The sequence below is a fragment of the Chiroxiphia lanceolata genome, chromosome 2 (assembly GCF_009829145.1).
Source record: "Chiroxiphia lanceolata isolate bChiLan1 chromosome 2, bChiLan1.pri, whole genome shotgun sequence".
Taxonomy (NCBI): domain Eukaryota; kingdom Metazoa; phylum Chordata; class Aves; order Passeriformes; family Pipridae; genus Chiroxiphia; species Chiroxiphia lanceolata.
The window spans coordinates 28565689-28584029 of record NC_045638.1 but is presented as its reverse complement, the minus strand read 5'-3'; the positions used below and the strand labels follow the sequence as shown (position 1 = coordinate 28584029).

The following is an 18341-nucleotide window of genomic DNA, read 5'->3' as shown; positions in this document are numbered from 1 at the left end:
CCATTTACTCTGAAAGAGGAGACCATGCTGAAGCATCTTTTTAATATACTTTTCATTCTGAGCATCAGAAAAGATCATCTAACATGATCCTAGGTTTAAATAACAAAGATGAATTTGACGTGACTTTTTGCTTGATTTTGCTGCCCTGGAAATACTGCAGAACAGACCACTGGAAAGGCACAGTGCAGGAAAACACTCTTGTGCTGAAGTACAGTATTTCACACCTGCATAACCATGTAAGAGGTATCTTATCTGAGCAAAGGTCAGAAGACTTCTGAGATGACTTGACCTGTGATGGAACAACTCTTCTAGGAAACTACTGGAGTACTTCAGCAACAGGCACCCAGCATCTCTGCCCCAACTGATCTGTGTCAAAGTCCAAAATGAACCACACTTGGACATACAACTTGAGCTTTGGTGCACCTGCAGATCCTGTTGAGCCAAGGGCTGGACTCACAAGAAGTGGGCACACAGTAGTGGCTGTTTTTCTTGGATTCATCTTTTTTTTTGGTTTCTTGAATAACTTAATTGTCCTCATCCTCTTCTGCAAATTTAAAACCCTTCGTAACCCAGTCAACATGCTCCTCCTGAACATCAGTATCAGCGACATGCTAGTGTGCATCTCAGGCACTACCCTCAGTTTTGCATCTAACATTCGTGGCAAGTGGATTGGAGGGGAGCATGCTTGTAGGTGGTATGGCTTTGTCAATTCCTGCTTTGGTAAGAGTTCAATGATAATTCTTCACTCTCTTTTTTTTAATACTGGTGCATGAAGCAACTTGATCAGTGAGCTCAATGCTGGTCTATGCTGAACAGAAGGTTACTTTGATTACCGTGTTATGGTCAAACACAACTGAAATCCATCTTTTAAAACATTTTAAAAGACTTTAGGAGAGAGTAGCAGAGATCTAATAAATATTTCCTAACATATCCCATTCTTTGAAATTACTTATGTTTTAAGGGTTAAAAATGTAATACAGAAAGAGGCAAGCCACTGGAAAGAGTTTAACTGTATGAATGCATATAATACTTCTCTCTTTTTCAGGAATATCTCTGCCATTGCAGAACTACAGATCTCTCAGTGTGTTTCTGCCATAAACAAAGCCACCTGAAAGTACTCTATTTACCATTTGTAATTATCTATCAATCTATATCTATCTATAATATGAATTTCTCGTGTCCTGGATAATGAGTTTTCATTATTAGATGCTTTCTGTTCTCCTGCAAAGCAAAATTTTCATTTTAAAATACATCCTTGCAGATTCAATAGCAAACTAAGTCTTAGGAATAGGTCTGTCAGAAGTGACGGTAAAAGTATTCAGTATTCTTATCTTGTCCAGACAAAACTTTTTTGCAGCCAGCTTTTTTACTGCTGGATATAAATGTTTTAACTGGAAATTATTTTAATTGTTAAAAAAGATAAAGGACAAAGTACAGACAGAGGGAAGCCTTCGTCCTCCAAGGTGGCCTGTCGCTTTAAGATTTGTGTCACCAGGCAGTCGTCCTTTCTTCATTTATTCCTACAGTCAAAAAAAGATCTACTAAAGCATAAACTGGCCTGCTGGTGCATGTCTAGATGTGATCCTTATCTCACCCAGACCAGGTGACTCGGTACAACTCCCTCTTACTGTACATCCTTGTTTTGGTGCCTCCAGGCCACCAGGAAAGGACAAGCGCAAGCCTGACTCTTCTCCCATCCTGGATTGCAGTGCATCTCCTGCAGGCATTTGACCCACAGCTCTTGATGTAGAAGCAGGTGGTGGATCCAAATGCGTGTTTTCTACCTGAATTATAAGCTCTTACTGTTTCCAGTGGTGTGCTCTCTGGTATGTTTTGATCAACATAACTGGTCTACTCTGGCCTCCAATCGGGAGCCTGGAGACACACCATCTATAATGCTGCTGATGCTTTTGAGAAAGCACGCGGGATCACTCTCGAGGAGAAAAGACAAAGCAGAAAGAATCATGCCTTGCAGAATATACCACCTAAGGAGTCTTTCTGCTGTGCCTTTTGCGACCGGACGTGTCTATCTCGAATTGGCCTTTTTAGCCACCAGTGTGCTTGTAACAAACCTAAGTAGAGCCCTCCCCAAACCTTCGTTCGCGAAGCCCAGCCATGCGGTCTCTGGTACTTGTCGCTTCCTCAGACGTGCGCTGCACTGATGACCATTAACTCAGTCTGGCAACTTCCCCTGGGAAACTGCTGCTTTGCCCAAAGTGAAGTCTTGGGAGTTAGCAATGTTGTGTAACATAAGAGCACTTACTTTGGGCATCCAGAAATAGACCACATCAACAATACCTTGGCTTGTTTTGATGAGTTATTTTTGGTTTGGTCTGTGCAAAGCAGAATGACAGGTCTACTTCCAGGTTTCATTTCCATTTTTGCGAGTTTTATGAGTTCGAGTATTTCTGTACTTGGTCTTCTCAGGAAGAAAGAAGTTAAGACTGCTTTTTCTCCCTTGCTTGATTTAGCCTCTTTTTTATTATTTAGCAGTGGAATGGGAGAATAACATTTGAAGGGAGGGGGGGAAAAGGTGTTTTTTTAAGGGATTAGGAAAAAGGTATGTTAATGGTGCCCTTTGAGCCTGTCGGCTGCTGTCAGGATACATGTGAGTTATCACCTGTCGTGGGTTGAGCTGGCTGGGTTTTTTGGTAGCGGAGGAGGGCTATATAGGGTGGCTTTGGTTAGAAGCTGCTAGAAGTACCCCCCCCAGTGAAGCCAATGATAGCTGTCTACAGGAGGGACTTCCTGCTGCTGGCCAAGGGCGAGCCAATAATTACGCCTCTGTGATAGCGTATTTAAGAACAAGTTTGTTGCGCAGAAGAATTTTTGAGCCAGGGCAGAGCTGACTGAAGCTCCTGGGCGGCCCCGCCGCCTCACCCACCGGCGATGGAGGAGGGGGGCAGCAGCAGCCCAGCCCGGGCCTCTCGGCACCTAGCCCAGAGCAGGCAGTGGTACCCTGGCCGAGCCACCTGTGCTGCTCTCGGCAGTGCTGGCCAAACCGAGCGGTGGCCCCTGCAAAGGGGTGTGCGGCCCCACGGAGAGTGACCCCGCAGCCCCCGGGCCCGCCTCGCAAGCAGCCCATGCTGGAGCCCGTCCTGCCTGAGGAACCAAACAGCACCGACAGCGCCAAAGCCCCCAGGGTGAACTGTGAGGTGGGGGGGAGGGGGTACCCTGCGGGCTAGGCCAGGGCGGCAGAGTGACCTCTGTCAATGGGCGCTGCCCTCCCTTCTCCCCCGGCCAAGTGAAGCCAGGCTGGCCAGGGTGGCCCGCCATGGTGCAGCCGAGCCCATGCTGGAGCAGATGGATGCATGGAAGAAGGCTGTTATCCCCTGTGGAAGGCCCAGGATGGAGTGGAGTCCTTCAAGAGTCTTGTGGCCTGTGGAGAGGAAAATCCATGCCGGAGCAGGTTATTCCCGGGTAGGACTCATGGCCCTGTGTGGGATCCACGTTGTTACAGCTCACCCTATGAAGGACTGCATCCTATGAAGGACCATCGGGGTGCAGAGATTCCCCCTGCGCCCCATGGAGAAGTGATCCTTGGGACAGTAGATATGGAAGAACTACTGCCTGAGGGGTGGACCCATGTTAGAGAGGTCCATCAAGGGCTGTTACTTGTGGGAGGGACCCCAGAGAGCAGGGGAAGGACTCGGAGCTGTGGCCCCCCCTGTAACTTGTGGTGAGGACCATGGTGAAGCAGCCTGTCCTCCTGCAACCCATGGAAGAGTGACCGACAGGACAGCAGATTTGGAAGACTTATTGCCCGAGGGGTGGACTTGTCTCCCTGCACTGCTGTGGTGGGAGGAGGGAGAACATGGAAGGAAGGAGGGGTGGGTGGAAAGTGTGTTTAAGACTGTTTTATTTCTCACTCTTTAGATCTTAGCCTGTTAGTAATAAATTTTAATATTAAACCCACGTTGAGTCTGTTTTGCCTGTGTGACCTGTCTCAGCTCAGAGTGACTTTAGTGGGTGCCTAGAATCTGGCCAAAGTCTACCCATGACACCACCTCAGTGACTGTGGAATTAAACCTGCAAATGGAGAAGTTTCTCCTAGGGTGACCTGCTTGTGGAATAATTCTTGAAAGTTAGATCTGTATAAATTGGATGGATGGCCAGAGTGCAGATTTCTGTGCTAACCTGTTTTCATGTGAGTTTCTGCTATAACTGTTAAAATGGATTAGATCATCAAGGAACACACAAGCAAACAAAACAACAAAACCCAGAATGTCAAAGGTGACCTCAGCTCCTCTGAGTGATGTTGGCCCTGTCAGCAAGTTGTCCTGGGCAGCTGAGGCAGCCTAAGTGCAGGTAGTGCACAGCTCTCGTGACAGTCTTGCAGTGCTCACACTTTCTTTCATTAGTGGGTATAAAGGGCATGCATACTGAAGAAGTTTGTTTGCAGAGTTACAATTAAAAGATGTTCACTTACATCTTTACAGACCGAAAAACATGCATAAAGGAACTAGTAGTGGCAGGCTGCCTAACATTTATATGTCTATAAACAGATTATATCTGTTGATAAATATCATTATTCATCAGGTTTTATGACTTTTTGTACTCCAGAATGTGCTAAAAAAGAGCTACTGTAGGTGTGCAGCGCGTTGATGGCTTTTTCATGTCTTCATAGCACTTGAAAACAAAATGCCTTTTTTTTTTTTCAATTTTTAACATTCAGTGTGTGCTGTAAACATTATAGACTGAGCAAAGATCCACTGAGTGGAATGGTTAAATTGTTTTGTGGCTATTGGAAAGTAACATGAGAGAGTCGTGATGGTCTTATTGAGACTTGCAGGTGTTATTGCTAAAACAAAAAACAAATCCCATCTCAGTAATTGTAGGATTATTTTCCTTGTCTTCTGTGGACTTTGGAAAATTTGTAAAAAACTTGCTGAAGTGATTCAAAAACTGAAGATGTGGAAAATCAAGTATATTCTATGTCATAAAAATGGTTTAAGACTCACTGATTGGTTCATTGTAGTTACTGAGGATAATCATAGAGTCATAGAATGGTTAGGTTGGAAGGGACTTAAAAAACCATCTAGTTCCAACCCAAATTCTAACTGTTAAAATATTTTTAAATACAGTTCATTATTAAGAGGCTTCTGAAAGGACTGTATTTTAATATGGGGTTTTATTCCCCTCTCACTTTGTTTTGTGATATTGTAAAAGCCTCCTTTTCGTTCTATACCAAATTGAGAGTGAAGGTGTTATCCTCCAGGTTTGTGGCCTGGATGAAACCTGAGACAATGAAAGCAAGAGGCTGAGATTTGTTTAAAACATAAATGCACAGTAGATTAACTTTTTCTTTTTTTTTTAATCTCCAAAGTGCCTTACCTTTTTTAAAATGACGACTGTTGCCCTGGAAGGTGATCTGGAAAGCAGAGGTGATTCTTCTCCCAACAGTATTGACAGTGCAATGTACATTGATGTCACTTAGTGTGAAATCAAGTAAGTTATTTACTGAGCAATCCATTGCCTACCCCAGGCACTTAAAAATCATGACCCAAGAACCAGCATCAGGGGATTGCCGTGGGCACAAGGGAAAAAAAAATTATGGACAAAGTCAAGGTTTTTTGATTAAATTACTTGTTGCTTTCCCCATGTCTACTTTGTGATTTCAAACCATTTACAAAAAGCAGAAGGTTTTAAAGCTGTCAGGAAGTGCAGATGCTGATCAATAAATATGTAGTCAGGATTTTATGGAGAAATTTAAATATCATGAGATCTGCTATGGAAGTAAGAGTTGTTGGGTCTTGATCTGGGGGAGCATTAGGAATGGAGCTAGAGGAGAAAGAGCATGGTCTGTTTGCAGAATAAATGATTTTATTCTGGTGCTTGTGCATGTTTGCAGCTCAGTAGGTCACTGCAGTGGAAACTGCACGTGTCACTGAGTTGGGGAAATGGATGGATTTTTAAAATTTGCTCCCATTACCCACCAGTTAGTCATGGTTTGACAAGCTCATGGTTATACATTTAAACAAACATGAAAAGGGACACAGGGACAGGATCAATTTTCCCAGCTGAACTCTGAGTAAACTTTGCAAGCAAGGTGAAAATAAGGACGGTTAAATATATTTATCATTAAATTATTAAGCATTAGATGTTAATTTAGGAAAAATATATTATTTAGTGAAGTAATCCCATAGAGACCATATATACATGAAGTGATATGCCATCCTAAGATTAAGTTTGTCTTGCAGTTCTGTCCGTCTCAGCGTAGTCTCTCCAGTGCCTTTTTAAACACTACAAATCTCTGGACAGATGAAAATTTTCAGAAACTTTCCCTTAATGTAGACTTCCTAAATATGTAGGATAAGCAGAATTTGGGCCCAGATGAATTCTGGAGTTCATTTTCAGAATCACTACTATACATCATACCATGATTAACTATTAAGTAGATGTGGGAAAGACAAAGAGCTTTCTCTGGCTCCAGAAATCCAACACTAAATTCTAATGCTGGAAAAGTTTCAAGGCACATTACTTGCAGGGATATTTCTGTGACTGTTGACCTCTTAGCTCTTGTTTTCAGGTGTCTGCTGGTTGTTTTCTCTTTCTTAACCTTCATGGTTGTTAAAATACCTGGAAGTTTGACTCAGAAGTTGATTCCAAAATTTCATTGTTAAAAATGAATTGAGATTACAGGACCCAGAGATGCCTATGCCATGTGAAAGCTGTGTGACTCGAGGCTGTGTCTTCCTGCACAACATCCTGTCTGTCCTGGATACTGGGGAGGGCTACGTTCCTAAACCTGTTTGTACTGAAGTAGGGCATGTAGACATGTCTTTATGTCCATTGATAAACCAAGGTCATATCTAAATGAGGACTTTAATCTTTTTAGAAATCCTGTAGCACTCAACTCTATGGGTAGATAATCTTCTTAGTCATATTAAATCAGTTATTGAATTATTCCCTTGTAAACTGGCAGAGAAGACACAGAATAAGAAATGGAACTGCTCATGGTTTTTCTTTAAAGTTCAGCTGCCTTGAACAAATGCCTTAAAAATAATTCTCTTCTTAACATTTTATCTTGATTTCATATACTGTGTTTTAGGCTCACTGCACTAAACTAATATACTTATTTTAGAGTACAGACTTCTAACATACTAGAAACTCCCTGTTTATGAGATAGTGTTGAGACTTCAGATGTAAAAAATTACTCTTCTGTGAAAAGACACATTTTTTTCCATGAGTAAAGACATAATCTCCCTGGGCTTGATCCTGCAAGAGTTCAAGTACAAAGTTTTCTGATCCTTGATGCAGCAAGTTCTCATCTCTCAGTGCAAAGGCACACTTAGCAGCTCCTCACCTGGATGCAGACCATGGATAGCTCCTTTTCCAGTGGTCTTGGGATGAGATTAGAGGTGATATTTCTAAAAATAAAGCTGATAGCAAGAACAACTAATCAATAATGTTTAGGAAAACGTAGTTCTGCAGACAGACCCTAGAAATGTTCTCTGTTTGAAGTGCATAGGCTCTGTTATGCCTGCAGTCAATCTGACCTGTGCAAGCCTTCATCAGTGGTTGGTCAGTAGCAGAAATACTCTGCTGGCTCAAAGAGAGGGGTAGAAAAAAAGGTGCCTGACTCACGGAATTAGGTCAAAGGTGCTCATAGTTCCTTCATCTAAAAGAGAAGAAACATCATTACCTAGAGGGCTTTAGTTATTTTAATACAGTGTTACAACTGATAGTTTGTCCTGAATTTTTCCACAAAATTTCAAGCACTCGATATGCATTAGATTGTATAGTAAATGGAAACAGGAAAGTATTTATTCAAAAGATATGTAATCTGAATTCCTCTTTGGCATCTCCTCTCTAGAGAAACTGAAGTTAGCCTGCTATACTTTTTATTTAAATAATTAATCAATGAGGTAGTGGTATATTATTAATTACACCTTTCAGGGCCATATTTACATGGAAAAATGAAATGTTCTCCCCTTAGAGACAGATGGAATCATGTGACTAAAACCATTTTCCAATCCCATAGGCTTCTTTTATAATCAATAGAAAACCAAATTTGTATTACCAGCATGCAAACTGTCTGATGCATTTGAGACATTCTCTTCAGGATGATATAAGCTGTGCCCTACAAGAACCCCTCTATTTCCACTGACTATGAAAGGAACCCAAGCTCAGGGGTAGATGCTTGCTCTGTACGTCTCGAGTCATGAGACAACCCTCACAAATAGGGTGCTTATTGCTCCTTTATTCTTTCTGTAATTTTCTTACTTTTGTTTATAATTCCCTCCCCACTTCAGTATCCTCTTCTGGGATGTTTGGTTTATTTCCATTTCCTATAGGCATTAAACACTGCTCAAAGCTGAAATCACTTAGAATAGTTGTTCAAGAGTGAGTATTTTTAAGATGTCTGTGGTATTTTCATGAAGAGGTGCCCAAGTCCTCTTTCTGATCTTAAGATCTCAAATTCATCCATGTAGGAATAATGCTGTCTGCTCTTCCTACAGGCAATTTGTAAAGCATAAATACTGGGCTTCTCTGTTCAGTTTACGTGCTTGAAGTAGGGAGACAACTTGGGAGAAAGTTTTGGAAAATGTGATAAAGAAGAAACCATGCCATGCAGAGAAAGTGGAAATGGAAGACCTTTTGTTGTATTTTAAGTGTTATTCCTGAAATCAGAGACTTCAGTCTGGTAGGTGCTTGAACACTGGTTTAGGATAAGAGAAGGTTTTGCCTTCATTATGGCAGAGCATCATTAAAGATGTCATTCAATTTGCCCGTGTTTATAAGGCATTACAGATTATGGGTGTTGATGCCCAATGGTGTTAGGTCAGATCCTGTGGTGTGCAGTTGGTGTCTGTATTACCAGGCATGGTTAATTCTCCTTTCCCTGGTCTGGGCAGCTCCAGCTGAGCCCCATCTCCACACCATACTGCAGTAGGACTGTGGAGTGCTCCAGAACCCCAACATTTTCCTCCTTCTCCCCTCTCTCAGCTTTCAGCACAGCAGAAATTCAAGCACATGGCTTAAACTAGCCATGAACTAGAGTGTTCTCTGATGACTGATCCTCAGGTGCCCTCAGCTTTCATCAGCAGCCAGGTGTCATGGTTTGAGAACCCCAAAATCCAATTCCCTGAAGGTGGAGACATATTTTCTCTTAGCTGCCATCCTTAATGTTTTCTGATGAGTTTTGTTGTATGAGAATGTAAAAGCTGTTTTCCTAATGCCTGTACAAAAGAAAACGGCAAAAAACATGCAGAGATATCAACAGTGAAGGGTGGACAACAGCTCGTGTATGTGTCCCTACACAGAGGATCAGAAGAACAGGAGAATTGTGTAAGGGAATCAGTAACTTTGGCATTTTTTGTGGATAGTTTTTGGCTGTCAATGTAAAACAATGTTCAGCCCATGCCCAAAGTCTGTTTCCATGCATGTTCAAGTGACTACAGATTTCTGTCTGTGTTTGATGCTTCCTTATTGGGCAGCCATGCCTGCAGTTTGGTTCATAGTTGTGGTTCTACGTTATGAATCATGTTGCAGAACACTAGGGACTTTATGCAAGGAAGTACACAAATAACATCAATTCACATGGACACCGTGAATAGGAGCTTAAAGGCAAAGACCACATTGGATTTCTGGAAAAATTATCCTGATGGTGAATTGAATCTAAAAGGTCATGTCTGTAAGCTCTATTGGAGATGATGGAACAGCATTTCTGTCAGAGTTCAGGTTTAATCATTGACATTTGTAGGCCCTTTTCCCTTATCCTGGGTCATGGCAATAATGCAAGCAATGCAATATGCCTGATGTCAGTTTTCTGTTAATTTAAGAAAAAGCAGAAACCAACTCTGCTCGTAGTCAAGTCACACAGATGTGAAAAAATATGTCATGAAAATGTAGCTGGCTTTTTGGTCATTCAGTGGGTATAATGAAATAAACTAGAGCCCAGTAAATAAGCAACATTCAATCCAAAAAAAGTGTTTAATGGACTTCGCTTGTGAAAGGCAAATCATATTATTTTTAACTCTGTGTTTAATAATCTCTAGGAATTGTTTAGACCATCTGCATGCTGACACATTGGGACAGAATTCAGTAATTTTTGGAAAATTTTTAAGCTTCCCTTGTAGGCCCTGAGGTATACCAGGGACTGGATATTATCTTTGGGTGTTTAAATTGAAGTTATGCACCCAGTGACATTTTCTTAACTGATGATATTCATTTTCTATGTCTTTTTTTTTTTTTTTTTGGAAGCATTTAAGCTGAATCTTCTGGTCTAGTAAGCAAATTAAACTTACAGGCTTTTCAGTGATAAAAGGGATACAGAACCATTGGCATAGTTCCAAATAACAACACAATAATGGGTGATAACTACTAATTTCATTTCCCCCTCCCCTATTTTCTCAGCTGTGGCAAATACTTCATACTTAAAGTAATTATTAGGGTTGGGTTCTTTTTGTTTGTTTGTTTGTTTTCAATGTTAGTGTTTCTGCCACTTTTCTAATTAGAAAAGTCTATTAAGTGAGAAAATAATTTTGTTAAAAGAGTGTGCTGACATGGAAAAATAAGTTTCTTTGAAAGCTGAAGTTATCCTGTTTACATTTTTGTTTTTCTACACTAGCTGAAAAACTGCTTCTGGAACCAAAGATGTAGTAATGTCTAATAATAAACTGCAGCCTGTATTGATTCGCAGACCACTTACTGCTTCTGTGGATTTCTCAGCTAACATGATTCACTACTTAAAAAATCCAAATGCCTCCTATTACTGGAAGATTTGTGGATTTGGTTTTGTTATGAGTTGTTTGGGATTTTTCAAATACTAACTCAAAATTACCTCTGTCTGCTCCAAATTTTTCCATAATTGATACAGACAGGAGGAATATTTGATATTTGCAGACAGCAAATGCAACGGAGCACCACTCCAAGTAGGTATTTCCTCCCCCTGACATCCCACCATCCCATTTCTGTGAGATGTCCCTGTGCTTTGACTCCTGAGCAGCTCAGGACCTTGTTGCCCCTCTCTCTCCTCCATGCTGTGCTGGCCCAGTGTGGATCAAGGGATGCAGATGGGTGAGCATTCGCCCCATACGTGGATGAATTCTCAGGGTCCCTGGAGGCTGCTTGACTCCCCTCACATCTGGTCCAGATGGTAATGTCTCTAATCAAGGTCACCTAGGTACCATCTTTTAAACCACTGTGTTATAACAATGCCAGACTTCTCTTGCTTCAGCTGAAGGTTTCTCATGCCAGCTATCAGCATTGGGCTCAGTTGCTCTGGGCTATTTCAGCCAAGTCTTTCCAAAATGTGGTAAAACTCTGTTACTTTTCCTGTTTGCGGTTTCTTAAACCTGTTTTACAGACAGATGCCAATAACTTGGAAGTACAATCTCATCCTATGGCCAGATACAGAATTCTACTGTTTCTTTTGAAAATATAGCAGCCAAATGGAGAAGGCTAGTGACTTGCTGGGGTAAGCTGAAAATCTACATATATTTCACAGTGTTTTATTAGAGGCAGGCAATCACTATCTGCTAATTTTCTAGTGTGTTTTTCAATTATATCTTCTGTTGTTTCTTTCCCCTTCACATTTTCTATTGTTTCTATTTGTTTCACTAATGCAATCAAGTGCAGAAATAGTAGATAAATATGGCAAGAAGGAATCAAAGTGAACAGGCTTCAGATGCGTCAATAGATGGAAACTCTTTTATTCTGAATTATTTTTGAGGAGGTTTATAACAGTAGAAATTTGTTCAGGACCAAATAACTATCAGAAAAAAAAAGGCATCAAAAAAGCAGACTTGATTGTGAAAATTTTTCATAAGGACTAGTGTGGTAATCTTTAAAACAGCAATGTAAAACTTTACTTAGATTAGAACTCTGGCCATTTCCAAGTTTCAGAACTATTAGTTAATTCATATGTATGACATTTTATTGCTTAATCTCTAAGTGTTGTCCAAGTCTAGTACAGACCTCTGAGATAGTACTGGAATAGCACTTTGACCTAAGAAATGGTATGAATTTTGTAAAAACGTACATCCCCTTTAACTTGTCCTTATAAAAATTTTAGGACACACAGTGGTTGATTACAGTTGGGTCTGATTACAATTGGGTGCACGCTGAAGCATTATTGTTTGCCAAATTTACAGTTTGTGGGTTATTTCTGTTCTGGCCTCAGGCTGTTTGTGGTGTTACTGACATGTTTCATCACCCTAATGAAATTAGGTGAACTCTTTAGGGTGCTGTGCAGCAGGCAGCCCAAGGCAGAGCAGGTCAGGCTGCACTGCGTTTCCCTTCATTGCTGGCAGCAGAACAAGCACTTCATGGGATGGCCATGTCTGTGGCTGATCTGTTTGCCTTAGTGTAAGTTCAGCAGGAGTTAATTAGAAACAGTTCTAGGGCAGGAATTAATATGGTGGGCACGAGGAGTTATAATTTCTGCTTCTTAATGAAAGGGTGGAGTATGTACATGGTATTTGGGCGTATATTATGCATATGTTCTGTACACTGACTGTAATGCACGAAGTAATTCTTCTCCATGCAAGTTTTTGTAACAAATCCTAGTAGTTTGCCCTAATTTATCCAAACTGACAACTTTTGCTCTGTTTTTGAACTGCTCAGTTTTCACAGAAAGAATGTGTGGCCGCCCAAGAGGGCCAAGGACCAGCAGTGACTGCATGAGGTTGTTGGGGATTGCTTTACTGTGTGTACTTCTTAAAATTGAAAATGTATTTCTATGTAGTATCCTTATGAGAAGCAAAGACTGCATCACAGGAATAGGATGAAATGCTGTCAGATAAATATGCCAGTCAGGATTTAAATAAGCTTTTTCTAATGGGTGGAAAGCAGGTTATGAGGCAAGACAAAGCCAGAGCTTAATATTTATTCTTTGAGATAACAGCAGTAGATATACCACCATCTGGTTTCCTCAATGTAACAGTTTTTCTCTATAGGTCAGTGAACCAAGGGGTGTTTAACAAGGATGAGTATGAGTAGGAGTTTTGCAAGTGTTATTATCTTTTCTAGGGTTGTGGGCACTCAGACCTTTGGTAAAGAAATATTAATAGCAGATAGAAGCAGGTAATGGCCTCTTACTCTGCTGCAATTGTTCCTTCTTATCATTTCAATAACTAAATAATAGTTGTGCTTTGCAAAGGGTTGTATATACATACTAAGTATTTCCCATTCAAAGTATTTTGCCTAGCTATACTTCTAGAATACTAAACTTAAAGTTAGTATAACTATCAGCATCCAGAGGTATTTTTCCACTATGTAGTCCCAGCAGCCTGTGATTTGTGGTGTAGAGATGTCTTTCCTGAAGTAGTACTTTTGATTCTAATAGGTCTTCCTGCATTTATCTTCCATGCCGCTTGCTTTTAGGAAACCTGCAAAATTTTGGTATGCACAATATAATATGTCAAGGAATTCCACTTCTTCCTTACCAAAGAAAAGTACCTTCTACTGTTTGTTAATTCTGAGTCTGCAACCTGATGATTTCAATTGAAAACCCAGTTATTGTATTATGAGAAACACTAAATAATCTTCCTTCATCCACCTTTTCAAATCACCTCTCCCTCTCCTCCCCTCCCCTCCCTTCTCTTTTTCCTTTTCTAGTAAGCCCTGATGTTTGCTTTTCTAAATGCTGCTGAGCATTGCTTCTTAGTGGAAGTGGTTTGTGTAAAGCTGTCTATCATAACTCTCTTTGCAGAGCAGTAAGTCAGTCAGAAATAATCACTGTGTATTTAAAGCTAGGTCTGTTTTTCTCCACATATGGCAGTTTACATCGGTATTGCATTTCATCTGCTCAGTGGCTCAGTTTCATGCAGTTGTTCTGCAGTACTTTGCAGTCAGTTTTTGTTGATTTTGAGTTATTCAGCATACTGTAATAAGAAAACTTCACTCTTTACCATCTTTTCCGGATCATTTATTAATGTGCCGAATAGCCCAGGGCCTAGCACAGATCTGTGGGGAACTTCACTGGCCACAGTTTCCACTAAGAAAACTAATTATTTTCTCCTGTTCTTTATTTCCTGCCCCTACTCAATTATTTATTCATGTCAAGATTTCTGTTATTGCAAGGCAGCTTACTATCCTTAAGAACCTTTAGGCTTGTCAAAGTGGTTTGAAAATCCAAGTAGGCTTTATCAATTGCTTTATCAACCTATCTGCATGGCACTGTCAAAGACTTCTAATGAAGTAGTAAGGTCTGGATTCCCCCCATGATAGCAACTCTGGCTTGTTGAAGTATGTCATACCTCCTTATACACCCACTGCTTGCTCTCTAGTGCAATTTCCATCAATCTATCCAGTGGTGCAGATTAGGCTCATTAACTGGATGAAATGTACTGCAAAGGATTTCCAATGAAAAGCCTGCATTGGTTACAACTAATTTCTTAATGGATGTAGCAAAAGATCTCCTCTTTGAGGTCATTCTGAGGGGTTAAGGGATGGAGCATACCACTTCTCACTGCATATTCTTTAGCCAGCAAAGTGATCTTGGATAAAGATAGTAGCAACCTTCTCTGGTGTTTCATCTCACCTCCATAATATGTGAGGTTGTTGGGTCTCAAGACTGAACAAAAAATTCTTGGTTCAATGGCAGTGTAAAGACTTGTCAACATATATTGAGACTGCATTCATAGTATTAGATAAAATATTTATTGACCAGTAAATACCTAGTTGGTATAAAAACCAGTTAGACCACTAGACTTTATGACAGAAACTTGACTCAGAATTCTGAGTTAATATTTGTAATGTGTTCCACTTCTAGGAAGGGCAACTGCTGAAAAAACCCTGGATTATGGAAAATCTCTAGAATCAGAGAGTATTCTGAGTTGGAAGGGACCCACAAGGATCATCGAGTCCGACTTCTAAGTGAATGGCCCGTACAGGGATTGAACCCACAGCCTTGGCATTATTAGCATTAAAAATGAGCAGCTGTATTCAGTGAGAAAGCAGAGGTTCGTTGAAAGGAAGTTACTTAAGTGTGCTCTGGTGGACACTTGGCTCCTTAGCTGGTAGATGGTAATAGACTGTAATTTCACCTCTTGACTTACTTGGTGCTATATCCCATGTTTAGAAGACCCTTGAGACTACAAGTTGTCTGTGCAGATCCTCAGAGTGAAAGAAGATCCTGGGGATGCCCCCACATTTCAAAAGGAGCAGTCCTGTCAGGGAATCGGGATCCTGCAGGACGGCATGGGCATGGGAATGCTGCAGTGAACCTGACTGCCCTGAGAGCATCCTCCTGCTATGCTAGCACTGTATATCCATCTTTGCTTTTCAGGTGCAGACAAGCCCTAAAGATTTCTCCTGAGATGTTGCTGTACAGGAGCTCCATCTAGTGCTGGCATTATTTCTTATTCTGATTCCCTAAGGCAGCAGAATAAACATACTGGTACGGAGGCAGCCAATTTAGGAAGCTGAATTTGCAAGTGCTAGCCTGCTTTCCAGAATGCAAAGGGATCCTGCATAATATATGGAAAGTGAGACAGAAATTAGTGTTTGAGGTTATTTTTTGTGCTGTGCTGGTACTACTGAGATGCGAAAGGGAATTCTTCGCTATATTTATGCCACTGGGAGTTGGTTGCTTGGTTGATGAATAGGCATATTAATAACATAGTAGATAAGTATAGTAGTACTCAGTGATACATTGAATCACCAGATACAGTGAAAGACCACCCTTAAAGCACAACATATACAGGTTTAAAAATTCAGCCAAGGAGGGGGGAAGAAAGAAAAAAAACCCTTAGATAATTCTTTGCCATTCAAAGTAATACATGCTGTCTGTATTGAGGTATCACCAAACACGAAGGGTGTGTTGTACAAAGGATGAAAATAGAAATGAATATTGAGTGAAAAGAGCACAAAAGATTTACTGAACAGGACTGATAATGTTTATTGTCAGATTTGTTCCAGCAGGCTTGGATCCAACAGTGATTTCTCAGTGATTTCTTTCAAGCACACAGTTAAACTGTGATTCCCATTAGAGTTAAGCAGGAAGATAATTCTTTGGAGAAAGGAATGATTGCCTGCTCTAATGGACTCATGATTCCAAGGCATCTTAGCAAACGAAAACAAATAATTACAGGCATTAGATAAACAGCATTTGGCACGTTTATTTCTGTTTAAAGAGAACTGTTGATATCTGAGGTCACCTGTATTTTGAAAGCATTTAGAAACTGTTTGTAATTGCTAATGTGTAAAAAATGAATGTGGGAAATATTTTCTCAATTTTAAATAGGTAGAAATGCTTCTAATGCCTTAAAAATCAAAAGGAAATAGTAATCTCATCACTAATATGTGGAAGCATTCTACTAGAGTTAGAGTCACTAAAGGCAAGAATATTTGATTTTTTGGACCATTTATTTTATGCTTATCATATAAATATTTAATAGGCATATCCAAACACAGCCAGTAGTGTTTTGGAAGCACATCCAATTCTCAGCTGCTTCTGTCATTTATTGAGGCATCCATGCAGACCTCTGCAGCTCATATCATTTATATTAGTACTGAACTTATCAGAAGTTGTTATATTCACATTGTTGTTTTGCTGTATCATAAAGTGATCTGTTGTGATTTGTTTATTCACTAAAGTGTAGATACTGAGCTGTAAATATCAGCCAAGTCAGGCTGGTTGGTTGCCCACCAAGACCAGTGCTCGCTTTGGGTCTATTCATCTTAACTCTGAAATGTCTTCTAGGTTCATCAGGCTTTCTTTTTAACTCTGGAAACATTGGGTCTTCTGCCAAAGTCTACTAGCAGCTCATAAAATATAAGCTCCTCTTTTTGGGAGGGAAAAGGAAAAAGTGGATGATATTCTGGGTGTTAGCAAGGAAGGAACAGTAACCACAGATGTCTGCCACTTCAGACCTGTTTACATCCCTTCTGAATATTTGTTTGTGCTTCTCATCTCAAAAATGGAAAAATAAACCCGCTCAAAAAACCCAATCACCCCCAACAAAAACCAAACCGCTTGATAATAATATTTTTGTGAAATCCCATATTCACAATCTCTTATTTGTTTCTCTCTCAGGTTTGCTGATTTGATGTTACCTTCTCAGTAGCCGTAGCAGCTGTAAAAGTGGCTAGCTAACTTAACTGTGTTTTATTAATTTAACTGAATTTGTTTCATTCTGGGCTACCTATCCCAGATTTTGCAGGCCAGTCAGCATTCTCAGTGCCACTTTTTGGCAATCCCCGTATCATGCGAGACTCTCACTGGAGCCTGTATATGATATAGGTTTTTCCCCATCTTCACCATAGCAATGAAATATATGTTATGAGATTCAGAGCAAGAAAGCAAAATAGAATTATTTTTTTTCAGAATTAACAGTTTTGTTCTTTCTTCCTCTGTGATGCTGTGACTGAATAGTTTTTGATGCTTTACTGAAGTCGCACATACTGTGAGAAAGTCAGGTCAACAAATCAGCTTTTGGCAGTTTCTGCTTTTATCGTTATAATATTCTTATATACTCACCTGCAAGGCAGTCTCTGATAGCAGCAACTACGTCAGTGGTGATCACTGTATTTTTGTGGAAGAAATGCATTGGCTTTAAGGGAAACAGAGCCCACTAGTTTTACTTATCAATATTAACATTAACATTAAATCCATACATAACAAATGGAAGTTAAACTGATGATAGAATGGATTGCTCTATGTGCACCCACATCAAGTCTTTGATGCTGTGGCAGTTGTTAGTAAGGTAGTTTGGCCCAGAGCTAACAAAATTTCTCCTGAAGATTAAGCAATCATTAGCAAAAGGTATTGTTGCTTTTTTTACCTCTTTCTTCTTTCAAACCTCTTGTGAATACTAGATCTTCCAGTTTGTATTTCATGCACAGTCCCTGATGGACTGTGATAGATGGACACATAGGATATGTTTTCAGAAAGGCTTCTGTGGAGATATAGAAGTATAAATATGTTGGAAAGGTCATGACTTACATTGCTTAAATTGTTTATGTTTCATTTACGTGTGTGGAGTGTTTTATTTCTGTAGAGAACTAACAGAAATACTCTCATTTAAATTCAGGAAAGTTATTTCCCTTGAAAACAGCCCTGAGTCACTGATCAAACTAGTTTTCTATAACTCACTAACATATTTATGTAATACCATTCAGTAGCACAACTTGGAATTAAACTTAAAACCTTAAAATTGAGGTATTAAGAGCCTTCATTTGAAGAGGGTTGTTTCTTAGTGCTGTTTCTTAGTCTCTGTTTACATTTAAGTCCTTAGACAAGCACAGTAAACGATGTCGTCAAGAAGAAACAGCAGAATACCTCAGCACAGGATTCCCCAATATTCTCAACTTGGGGTGCACCTACATCTTATCTCCATCTCATACTGCTACAGAGCTTTTTAGTATATTATCCAGCTAATGGAAGAGCAGAT

General features: G+C 40.2%; 1 protein-coding gene across 1 annotated transcript in view; it reads left to right on the top strand.

The window, feature by feature from the left end:
• The first annotated feature begins 206 nt into the window (after nucleotides 1-206).
• The window catches only part of LOC116782825 (pinopsin-like), a 74119-nt gene continuing 55984 nt past the window's right edge, over nucleotides 207-18341 (top strand). Inside the window, exon 1 of the mRNA XM_032679845.1 lies at nucleotides 207-720. Coding sequence (XP_032535736.1) covers nucleotides 384-720 — 337 coding nt within the window. The 5' untranslated portion in view covers nucleotides 207-383. The remainder of the gene's footprint in view (nucleotides 721-18341) is intronic.